Here is a 12,216-nt window from a genome sequence, read left to right as displayed (position 1 = left end):
CATAACTCCTTACACTGAAGCCAACTGAGCAATCACATAAGGTTACTGGACAAAATCAGTTGCTTCTCCTCTGACTGGGAGGCAGTAATAGGCTGCATGCTCTGCTGACTTCTTCAAAAGGTTTAGTCAATGAATGTTTTCTATAGTTTGACTGCAGATCTTCAAGGTGAACACCCCAGTTGTTGAGTGATCAAAGTAAAAGGTGGCAGCAATATATTCCTCAAAAAAACATCAAGCCAGAATGCTAGACTATCACAATGTTGTAGACAGAAGCATAAATAAAGAGAAAATAACCACCTCAGAACACTGCACAGAGTCAGACACGTGCACTGTGAGCATACATACGGCTGTTGTGTCCATTCCAGGAACAAGGTGACTCAGAGGGGAGAAGAGGTATCTCAGCTACTTTTAATGCACTTGCATGAGTAGCACAAGACAAAACACCTCCACCATAAAGACTGGGATTCTCTTATATCTGTTTCCAGAGCCAGAAATAAAGTCAGATGCCATTCAAACTCTTCTTAATGAGAAACTTCAGTACAGGAGTCTGGTGTAACAATTGGAGCTTTGCATAAATTTGAATCTTCTGCACTTATGTGTGTACTTAATTTGATTTTTTTTAAATGAAAAAAATCATCCTTAAAAAATCATCAGACATTAATAGTTTGTATGTATTAATATCCAAAGACAATGCCTTATTCAACTCTAATGTCATGATAATAAACAAATAAACTGAATTTGATGTTAGTTAAATGTTGCCTCTGGATGGGCTGTATTAGCATCAAGGAGAGGCAAAAAAAAACCCAACAAAACCAGTATGTGACAGATCAGAAGGCACTTTTTCTGTGCTGTACCTGAAAATATTCATATTCCTTTCAGCAGTTTAGAGTACTGCTCTATAGACTGGCATGTCTGTGAGAAAAGAAGTGGGATATGTGTTAATGTAATCATTCTAAATGTGAAATGTTGATAAAATGTAGATATACAGAAATTGGAGCTTCTATAAATGGACAAAATAGACATTCCAACTATTGAGCTGGAATTGCATTGAGCTATTGCATTATAAGGAAAATCAAAATCATAGAATCATAGAATAGTTAGGGTTGGAAAGGACCTTAAGATCATCAAGTTCCAACCTCCCCTGCCATGGGCAGGGACACCTCACACTAAACCATGTCACCCAAGGCTGGCCTTGAACACCGCCGCAGATGGAGCATAAATAACCTCAGATATTTCATCCTGTAATGAAATCCTGCCTATTATGTGCCCAAGGGCTTGGAAAACTCTACTTTGGCCTTGGCAACAGAAAAGCACCATTCTGTATTCATGAGTGCTTTCTGGGGGGTATTTATGCAGACTATTGTATTTATGTTAAAAAATAGCTGTTGCTGTCTCAAGAGATCAAAAAGAATCAGCACAAGATGAAGAGGAGCAAGATACTGTGTGATTTGCTAGAAAGTAATGCTGGCAGTGACAGCTCTATTAAGAGGTTAATGTACAGAAATGTCCTGTTTCTGGGTAAAAATGAAAGCATTCATCCAAGTTAAAGCTCTCACATCAGTTCTTCACTGGTTTGCTGATCCAACAGATAATGTAGTGAAACCAATTTAACTCAATGAGGCATCTGCTGCTAGTAAAACAAAACACTTATACAATTGCTCTGATTTTAAATACTCAGTCATTAACCTAAGAAAGCGTTTCACGTGAGGAGGAAAACAGCATCCCTGCATAGCTGTCTGTGAAGCAGGACAGGTAACAAAAAACTTATTGAAAGTTTCTGAGAATGTTTTCATTAAAGAAAAATCTGAAGCCACTCTCTCATACCCTCTTCATTACAGCAGCTGAAAACACGTACAGTGATCAAAAGCTTGTTTGATATTGTAATAATACTGTGAGTAATAAGTGTTACAAACACAGATCATAGAATCATAGAATAGTTAGGGTTGGAAAGGACCTTAAGATCATCATGTTCCAACTCCCCTGCCATGGGCAGGGACACCTCGCTCTAAACCATATCACCCAAGGCCTCGTCCAACCTGACCTTGAACACTGCCAAAGATGGAGCATTCACAACCTCCTTGGGCAACCTATTCCAGTGCCTCCCCACCCTAACAGGAAAGAATTTCCTCCTTATATCCAATCTAAACTTCCCCTGTTTACCTTTTAACCCATTACCCCTTGTCCTATCACTACAGTCCCTAATGAAGAGTCCATCCCCAGCATCCTTCTATGCCCCCTTCAGATACTGGAAGGCTGCTATGAGGTCTCCACGCAGCCTTCTCTTCTCCAGGCTGAACAGCCCCAACTTTCTCAGCCTATCTTCATATGGGAGGTGCTCCAGTCCCCTGATCATCCTCATGGCCCTCCTCTGGACTTGTTCCAACAGTTCCATGTCCTTTTTATGTTGAGGACACCAGAACTGCACACAATACTCCAAGTGAGGTCTCATGAGAGCAGAGTAGAGGGGCAGAATCACCTCCTTCGACCTGCTGCTCCCACTCCTTTTGATGCAGCCCAGGATACGGTTGGCCTTCTGAGCTGCAAGTACGCACTGCCGGCTCATGTTCATTTTCTCATCGACCAACACCCCCAAGTCCTTCTCCGCAGGGCTGCTCTGAATCTCTTCTCTGCCCAGCCTGTAGCTGTGCCTGGGATTGCTCCGACCCAGGTGTAGGACCTTGCACTTGCCATGGTTAAACTTCATGAGGTTGGCATCAGCCCACCTCACAAAGCGTGTCAAGGTCCCTCTGGATGGCATTCCTTCCCTCCAACAACCCAAACACACAGCTTGGTGTCATTGGCAAACTTGCTAAGGGCACACTCAATCCCACTGTCCATGTCACAAACAAAGATGTTAAATAAGACCAGTCCCAACACCGATCCCTGAGGGACACCACTCATTACAGGTCTCCAGCCGGACACTGAGCCATTGACCACAACTCTGTGTGCGGCCCTCCTACCAGTTCTTTATCCACCGAGTAGTCCATTCATCAAATTGATGTCTCTCCAATTTAGAGACAAGAATGGGACAGTGTCGAACGCTTTACACAAATCCAGGTAGATGACATCAACTACTTTACCGCTGTCCATCAGTTCTGTAGCCCCATCATAAAAGATAACTAATTCCTAATGAAAACAGAATACAGATTTGGCAATGAACACGTCTACTTGAATGGATGTGATAGCTGAAATGGGAAAGGCACAGTTTCTTTCTGCCTTGACAGCTTGTGTCTTCAATAAACTGCATTTTGAGGATCTAAGCCCATTGCTATGTAATGCATTAGGGCTCTCTTGTCTCCTCATATCAGCTTTATGTCATAGCTATTCCTTTTACCAAGTCTTGCCCCAGTAAAAACAAACCTGAGAAGACAGTCATGCCTGGGCTGCCAGAAAATACAGCACCAACAGGGCTGATCAGATGTTACTGGGAGTTCACTGTTCTGCAAAAGGTTGCTTTCTAAAGAGTTAGGACTAGGTTATGAAGCAAGAAGGGAGCCCCTGTGATTTACAGTGTATTGTGTGCTAGTGAACATGTACAGAAGGCAAGTGGGCAAAAATTGTGCTTCTACAGAGGCAGGTTGTTTAACTATCCTGAGAAAATAAGTACAGTAGCATAGAAGATGGTTTTATTTGCTTTTAAACATATGTAGCTTGGGCTACCCATAGAATTCTTTATCCTCCTGGTTAATATGCCAACAAAAGTGAGTTAGCTTCTGGTTGCTTCTATCTTACATAAGACAGACAAGTAAGGGAGGTGTTGACTGAATATAGTCTTGAAACATTATTCATTTTGTCTATTTTAACATGGGCTAGAAAAACACTAATATTCAGTCCAGCAAGAAAATCTGCACAGGATTACCATGGTGATTTCTGATGTTATGTAGGATATATACTTCAGTTCCTGTTAAAATATATTAATGGTTTGCCTTACGATTTTTATTTAAACTTGGTAGTATTTGGTTCAAATTTGTTCCCACTGGACTCAAAAATTTCACTGCCACTGATCTCAACAGAAGTGATAGCTGTCTCTTGGCAAAAAAAGAGCAAGGGGGCTGAAGAGCAGCCTGTATATCTGCACACATTGCTGGGTTGATCTAAAAAAAGACATTCTATGGGAGGTATTTTCATTCCAGAGCAACACAGAACTGCTTATTCACATTTCACATACATTTGAAGATAGTAGCTTTCTCAATTTATCTGTTTAGTTAACAGTCTGAAATATTCATTTTGCCTACTAAATCTTTAAAACCTTGGGAAGTTGACAGGTCTTAATACAGCTGAAGATTTAAGGCAATAACAATAGGGTACTAGTTGTCCTTTTCTACTGAGGTACAACTAGTACTGATTGCCCTTTTTATTTCAGCAATTGTCTTTAAGAACTAGTTGTCATAATGACGTCTTAATTGAAGCATTTAGGAGGGAGAAAAGCGGAAAGATTTTTTTTGATCAGTCTTGTCAGAAACATACAAGTATTTTATGGATACAGCAGTTTAAAGAAAAAAAAAAGTTATTTCAGCAAAGAAAAGGTAGAAACAGCTGCAAGTCCTGCCAGCCAGTCACCAGATATAAAAACTTCAAACTCTCTTTTCTGTCTAAATTTGTAAGAAAAACTTTGTACGTAATCGTACCTGTAAAGAGTCCATATAGTGCAAGAATTCTCCAACAACCTTCAGTAGCAGGAACATCCCCAATAGTTTTAGTCATTTAAGCATTGAAGGTCCTAGCTGAGCCACTTGCTAATTAGTCTAATTAATTACACAACTTTATGTTTGTTGAACCACCAAAATTAAAACAGAGAGTTTTTCCTCCCTGTTTCTTACACCAGTGGAAAGGGGAGAGGATAAACATCCATATAGTGACAACAGCTCCCAAACTGCAATGACAGTCTTCATCTCTGCTTAATTCCTTGCCCGTGAAATAAAATGAACCATAACAAATACCCATTGTTTGATCTTTATTTCTAGAGAGATGTATTTCTCTCAAAGGAAAGCCTTTTGTAATCCAGAGAGAGTGCTCTGGAGATGAGAGTGATCAACTGGCAGTGACAGTGAGCTGTGAGCCTCATAGCTAAGACCGATAATTCATGTTATGTTTTCAGTTTCAGGCCTTTGCCTCCCACTCACATCCCAATCAGCACCAAAACAGTTGTTCTGTTTAGTCAAAGAGCTTCCAAACCATTAAATAGCACTTTTTATTCTTTCCTTTTAAACTTATCTTTAAAGAACAGTTCTCAACAGCCTGTAGCATTAAAATAAAGCACCACCACTTGTAAGCATTTATATACAACTTTGTTTCCCAGAGAGTTGCCTAGGAGTATCTTGCCATCTGCTGGAAATGTGCAGATACACATCCTTTAATACATACAGGCTTCAAAGTTACTGTCAAAGACAACTGTAGCATGAAAAATGAAGGAGGCATTAAGTTTGGAAGCCAATACTCTGCATGTTTAGAACTTTTACTTCAGTAAAGAGGTAACACCAGACTACTGGGCTGCAGCAGTTGAAATACGAACATTAGCTTCCTCGGCACATCAGTATTCTCTCTCCACTGCCGCTCTAAATCTGTGGCACAACTGGATGCTGAGGTTGAATGCAGTATTACCTGTGTGAACCCAGATAATCATCATGGCCATATCTGCATAAAACAGGAGTAGCTCTACTGTGGAGGAGGTGATGGGGTAACAATGCAAGCTAACATAGAACATTTCACTAAGAACTCTGCAAATGAAGCATGTCCTCCTTAAGGTAACTTCCACTAGACTGCAGTAGCTCCTGGTCAGTATGGGCTGCTATTGATCCTGGTTGCTAATTAGCCACAGTGATTTTGGAAAAAAAACAAAATAGGAAAGAAAATCTATATGGTTGTTTCCAACAGGAGGGAGCTCTTCTTTCTTATAGAACCCCCTTACAAATACTGGTAAGAAAATAACTATTATCCCCCCACTTAAGAAAAATTCTTTTAGTTCATGTGACAGAGATTTGTGATTTGCCAAAGCTCATCATATAAAGAAAGGAATGCAAGAACGGGAAACTCGCTTTTTGTTGTGCTGGATGTGGTAGGACTTATTTCAAAACAGAACTGAAATACTTGAGGAAAATCTTTTTTTGAAGCCTTCTTTCTCAAACAGATCAGTTCACAATCTCCTCTTCAGAGTAAAAGATCTGATATCAGGAGATGACAATAATGCAAAAAAGAATTAAAAGTTTAGATGCAAAAAATACCCACTTTAAACCTGGAGTAAAATAAATTACATGTATGAGCTGTCAAATGTAGGTGTAGTAGACAGCAATATCTCACCTTTTCATTAAGCTGAGGGTGTTTCAATAGGAGATAAAAGTGCAATACTCTGCCATCTGGGGGAAAAAAAAAAGGAAGAAAAAAAGCTCAGGAATAACTCAGGATTTACAGCCCTAGGACAACATAAGTCAATTGCATTTCAAAAACAATATGCCAGAAGCAATGATCATACAATATGTTGCATTTTCAAGCCAGCTGCAACCTTGTCAGCTAATGCACCGAGCAAAGCTGACATCCTCTCCAAAAAATGCCATCTGCTCAGAAGTAGGAGGCATCTACTAAGAAACTGAAGTGTTTAAACAGTGCTGTAATATAAGAAAATACAAACTAACTCAAAGTAAGTCTTCTAAAATAACAGCATTAGTACTAAGTGATCAGCTACACAATCTCTCTGCAAGATGTAAAAATACTATTGTTGAGATTTTTCTAAAAGCACTGAAAATGTACCAAATCTTTTTGCCTTCAGTAGGTTGGCTAGGAAAAAATAGCAACAGTAAACCACACAACACCCCAAATCGCAGTTCTGAAGAACTGCACTATCTTTTATCTTCCAATTCTACAACTCAAGAAGCTGAAGCCATCTGACTGATGTGACAGGACATCAAAGCCCAGCTTGCCCTGAAAGAATTATGTTCATAGACGTACATTACATAATGTTCTCCATTTTAAGCAGAGGAAATTTGGAACAGATGAAGATTTAAGGGCCCTTTTTGAAATCATACTGACAGCTCTCACTAAGATAAAATTAACAGTGTATAAACAATTCAGATTAAAGACTGATAAATGAAACCATTTGGTGCATTCCCTTGGTGTCAGAGAAAACATCTAGACTAACAGGAATAAGTTTTGCTACTTTACTTACACTAGAGTTAACTATTATTTATTTGTATTTTGACACATTGTAGAAACACCAAAGGAAAGTTCAGAGCTATGTTGGTGCAAACTCACGAACACCACCCCCCCAAACAGCCATAAAGATCTTGTGGAAGTGCTAAATGGTGCCTAAGAAGAGTTTGATGTAGGTGTACAAAGGTCGCAGCAGGAGACCAAGGATTGGTACGTTTTTCTGCCATTTTCAACATACAGGTTATGAATGCTCTATTCCAAAACTATATTACAGTTTGGACAGCTCGGTTTGGTTTATTTTTCAAGTTCAGTGGGTTACTGTTGCCCAATGTGGATATAAATAGCTTACCAACAGCCCCAAAGCAAATCTTTTGCCAGGATAGTTTATTTGCTTGGAAAATCGTTTTAAGACACACCAAGAAACCAGCTGTTTGGCCAGTACAAGCATCATTTTTGCTAGAGGACTCTCTGTGTTAACTATCCCATGCTTCAGCTGAAAAGCAGGCAGAACTATGACCTCCTCTACACAGGAGAGGCTTTGCCCTGGTCACAGCTTACTCAGAGATTGAAATCGAAGATCAAAGTATCATTAGGAGACAGAACAACTCAACTTTACAGAGCTAAAGGCATTAACCATTTCACAGACTACTCTCATGAAATGGTGGTTAAATCATACACACCAATACAAAACGATCTGTTGTTTTTCCTCCTTCCCCTCTGGTCTGACCGCTCGGACGTCCAATACTGTTTATTTTTGTTATTTTATTTCCCCTAACAGTTCTGAATGAATCCTCTCCAGGCTGGGAGCTGCGCTTACACTCATGGAAGATCACTCGCCTGCGGAAGCGGGTTTTCCCAGGGAGCTTTGGGTGAGGCAGCTGGGTAGCTGGCTCAGAGTGTGCGGTGGCAGGGCACCCCTTGGAGGGCAGCGGGGAGAAGGGGCTTTTCGTTGTTACCGGATTTTTTAGAGTGAGAACGAGAGCTGAGCCCGCGGAGTACCTCAGAAAGGCCGCCTTCCCTCAGCACTCCCTGCCGGGGGCCGCCACTTCTGCCCCTCGCCTCAGCACCGCCCCAGCCCTGAGGCGGCCCCACGGTTCCCAGGCCAGCTCCCTTCTCCTCCCGCTGGGGCCCGCGCCTGCAGCAGGCCAGACAGCTCGGTACCTCAGAATGTTCCGGGGCTAGGGGAGGCCCGAACCCCCGTCCCCACAGAGCGGTAACGGCGGCACCCGCCTCTCCCAGGCTCGGGCCCTCTTTCCGCCGCAGCGATACCGTGTCTCGGGCACGGCGAGGTCCGGGAGCGCACCAGCGGCAGCCCCGCGAACACGGGAAGAAAAGCGGATGGGGAGGCCTGAGGCGACCGCGACCACAGCCCCTCGCTTCAGCTGCCACCCTCATGGGAGCCCCATACCTGCCGCTGACTTCTCCGATTGGCTGCAGGTGTTTCTCTACTACTTCCTCAAACGCTTTTAATTGGCTGAGATACTTCTACTCCACAGGTAAAAGTTCCCTGCCTATGATTGGTAGTGAGTGGGAGGGATCTTTTGGGGGATTGGCTCCAGGTGTGTTGGAGCTTGCTATTGGCTGACAGGTAGTGTAAGAGTGGTTCTATTGGCTGTGGGCGCTAACCTTCTTAGTCCGCCATGTTCGGCGTGGTGGCGCCGTTGCTAGGAGTACCGGATTGAGCGAGGCGTTGAAGCGGGCGGTGGCTGAGGGGGAACCGGCTGAGGGGGCTCCAGTGGCTTCGCCCACGTTACCGCTCTCGTTGCCGCACGCCGCCGCTGTTCTACCGCGGGGACCCACGGGCGAGCAGCCAAAGTCCGTTCCTAAACTTCTTCGCGGGACTTTGAGCAACTTCAGACCGCGGAAGGTGGAGCCCGGTACCGCTGAGGTGCGGCCCCGGGCCCGGGCTGTGGCGTGGTACCTCTCTCGGCCAGAGCAGGTAAGGAGGAGCAGCCCTGGAGGCCTTGTAGGCTTGAAACGGTTTCCCCGCGTTGTGTTCAGTCCCTGTCGCCGCCAGGCTCGGGCTCGGCGGGCGCTGAGGGGACCCCGGTGTCGGGCGGGGGGGACTGGCGGGTTCCTTCGAATCTGCGGGAAAGGAGAGGGCTGGGAGCAGAACTCTGTAGTCTCCTGTGTGTGTGCTATGAGTATATGGGAAGGTGGAGGTAATTCTCAATAAACAGGGCGTTTGTCGGTTTTCAGTCATAAAAGCAATTTAAATTGTCCCTTGGAGTTCTGATTTTCTTGAGTGAATTTGTAACCAACATCAATTGATAGCAGTCTTCCATTTATATAAGAACTATTGTTCATTAGCATACTCTACTCTTTGAAAGAAAAAAAGCAAGAAGCTGTGTTGATGAATAAGTAAAGATTTCTTCAGGGTGTTTTTAGCCAAGAGGGAACTGCTGGGTTTTTTATTAAAAAAACATCTTTGAATGCTTGGGCTATTTCTGTAAAACTGAATTGTACAGAATATTTTTAACTAATTTAATTTCTGTGCAGGTCAATGGTCTTGTATGTTTCTCTTTCAGTTTCTCACTGTTCCATGTGGAGCTATTTGTGTTTATAAAATTTGACAACTCATTTGTTCAGTAGTGTCTGTATATTCATCTCTTCTGGTTTTCTTTCTGTGCAGATGGATTGAAAATCATCTGGAGAAGAAGCACACATTTTACATGTGAAACTGTTCGCTTCAGAATTAAATGGATTATATGTCTTGAGTGAACGCGTTTCTGTATAATTTCATTTAGACCACTAAATACAGACCATGCCTAGCAGAATGGGTTCAAAAATGGATTTGAACAAAGACTTCATCAGAGTGAAAACACACTATAGCGGGTAAGTCATCATGCTCTCTTCTCTATATTGTGTCCTGTCTAATTCTGAAGCATGAAGTTTGTAGTCTGATCTAGTGATACAGTAACCAGGGCATTTGTGGTTTGTCATATCAGCTGGGTAAACTTCTGGGCTAATAAAATACCATGCAGACTCCTGCAGCATGCTGACTGTGGAAGAGAGTTGGTTATTCTTCTGTCAAAGGTGGGGATAAAATGTGCGAAGCTGACATATTGTTATTCTGGGTTGATGGATTATTGATTTCTGTTTCATGACCACAGGCACGTATAGACCCATTTCTTGCATTTAGATACAGTTACTATATTTTTGTCATATCTTCTTTATTATAAACATATGCTAAATCTTAAAAGTCACTGCCAAAATTAGCAGGAGACAATCAAGTATAGGTTTCCACTCAGAGTTGTCAGTTTGACTGTACTCCTTGGGATGAAATGTGATGTTTAGTATGAGTCCTTTTCTAGTGGGCATTTTTTATATTATTTTAACTTGCAGCAGTTTCTGTCTTGGAAAATTAGGTTTGTTTCTTTGTGGAGAGATATGTAAGTCTTGACAGAATAAGTGGGTGCCATTGGTTTTGTCCTTTTTTGTTTGTCTTGGAGATATTTTAGAAAGAGTTATTATTGGCATTACTTAGTTAAAAAAGAGGAATAAGGGAATTTTGCTTAGATCACAAGTAAACTGCCTTATGAACTCTGTCTGAAAGTCTCGTACCATACATTTGGCATTACTAATAATTTTCTGTTCTGTAGTTTTACCCTACACCTCTGAATCATGTCATACAGTTGAAAAGAACATCTGAATTTTAAATACTCAAGTGATGCATGCTTCTCTGAAACAGCATTAGGGGCTGAGCCCTGTAAGGGAAGGTGCTGTAAACACAAGTAGAACTTTGTGTAAACGATTTGGGATAGCTTGCTGGCAGGTAGTATTGCTCTAAAGTGAAAAGAGTAGGTCCCAGCCCAGAAAGCCAACTGTATATTGTGCTGCATCAAAGGAATGTGACTAGCAAGTCAAAGGAGGTGATCCTGCCCTCTGCTCTTGTGAGACCCCACTTGCAGCACTGTGTGCAGTTCTGGTGTCTTCAACATAGAAGGACATGGAGCTGTTGGAGCAAGTCCAGAGGAGGCCATGAGGATGGAAGGGGGCTGAAGCACCTCCTGTATGAAGGCAGGCTGAGAAAGTCGGGGCAGGTTCTCAGCCTGGAGAAGAGAAGCTATGCAGAGACTTCAGAGCAGCTTCCAATATCTGAAGGGTGCCTACAAGAATGCTGGACAAGGAACGCTTCATCAGGGACTGAAGTTAAAGGGACAAGGGGTAATGGGTTCAAACGGAAACAAGAGAAATTCAGTTTAGATATAAGGAAGAAGTTTTTTACTCTCAGCGTGGTGAGGTGCTGGCACAGGCTGTCCAAAGAAGTGGTAAATGTTCCATCCCTGGCAGTGTTCAAAGCTGGGTTGGACAGAGCCTTGGGCAACATGGTCTAGTGTGAGGTGTCCCTGCCCATGTCAGGGGGGGTTAGAACCAGGTGACCTTAAGGTCCTTTCCAGGTCAAACCATTCTATCATTTTGTAGAACTTTTCTGTGCAGAAATGAAGTAGGTGATAATACTTGTGTCACTTAGAATTCATGTGCAATTATTATAATGTTCTACAATAAACTACTCCTGTAGTTTCTCCTCCAACACTATGTTTAGTAATTTCCATTAGCTGTGAAATCTGTAATATGGCAATTTACAAAAAAAGTTTCAACTCATTGAATTTTGGGTTTTGTTCTACTGATGGAATTCTGTGAGTAAGAACTGATTATTTTTGGTATTATAGCCTGTATAACAAATTATCTTAATATCTCCATTAAATTACTATACTCATCTCTTGAACAAATTTGACAAACTGCAGGAAATCATTGATGCTTGACAACTTCAGAATTAAGAACAAGCTCATTCAGGTAGCTGCTACAATATACGATTTTGAAATCCTGGTTAAGAATTTAAGCATGAGGAAATTCTAAACCATGTGAATGTTGAATCTATATGGAGTCCTAGTATCTTAGGTATTTGTTTTCCTGGGTGTGACAGAGTTCCTAACATAGCATAGTATAAATAACTGCCTAAGTAGATTGCAAAAGAAAGTAAACTTGTGTAATTCTCATTTCATTATTTCAGTTTAGTTTATCTGATTTATACCTGGTTACTTGAAATCACTGTGTTTAAATAGAGTAGTG

The 12,216-nt window shown here is 41.9% G+C and overlaps 2 protein-coding genes across 9 annotated transcripts in view; one reads left to right on the top strand and one right to left on the bottom strand.

The window, feature by feature from the left end:
* Positions 1–12,216, bottom strand: part of CFAP74 (cilia and flagella associated protein 74) — a 274,549-nt gene that overhangs the window by 64,029 nt on the left and 198,304 nt on the right. The gene's annotated exons all lie outside the window — the stretch shown is intronic.
* Positions 9,758–12,216, top strand: part of PRKCZ (protein kinase C zeta) — a 40,347-nt gene continuing 37,888 nt past the window's right edge. Inside the window, exon 1 of the mRNA XM_061351670.1 lies at positions 9,758–9,978. Within this exon, the coding sequence (XP_061207654.1) occupies positions 9,908–9,978 (71 nt within the window). The 5' untranslated portion in view covers positions 9,758–9,907. The remainder of the gene's footprint in view (positions 9,979–12,216) is intronic.

This window comes from Neopsephotus bourkii, unplaced genomic scaffold (genome assembly GCF_033783945.1).
Source record: "Neopsephotus bourkii isolate Nb327-2 ecotype Australia unplaced genomic scaffold, CSIRO-AGI_Nbou_v1 NB_593, whole genome shotgun sequence".
NCBI lineage: Eukaryota > Metazoa > Chordata > Aves > Psittaciformes > Psittacidae > Neopsephotus > Neopsephotus bourkii.
Note: the sequence above shows the minus strand (reverse complement) of the source record. Positions and strands in the feature narration are given on the sequence as shown.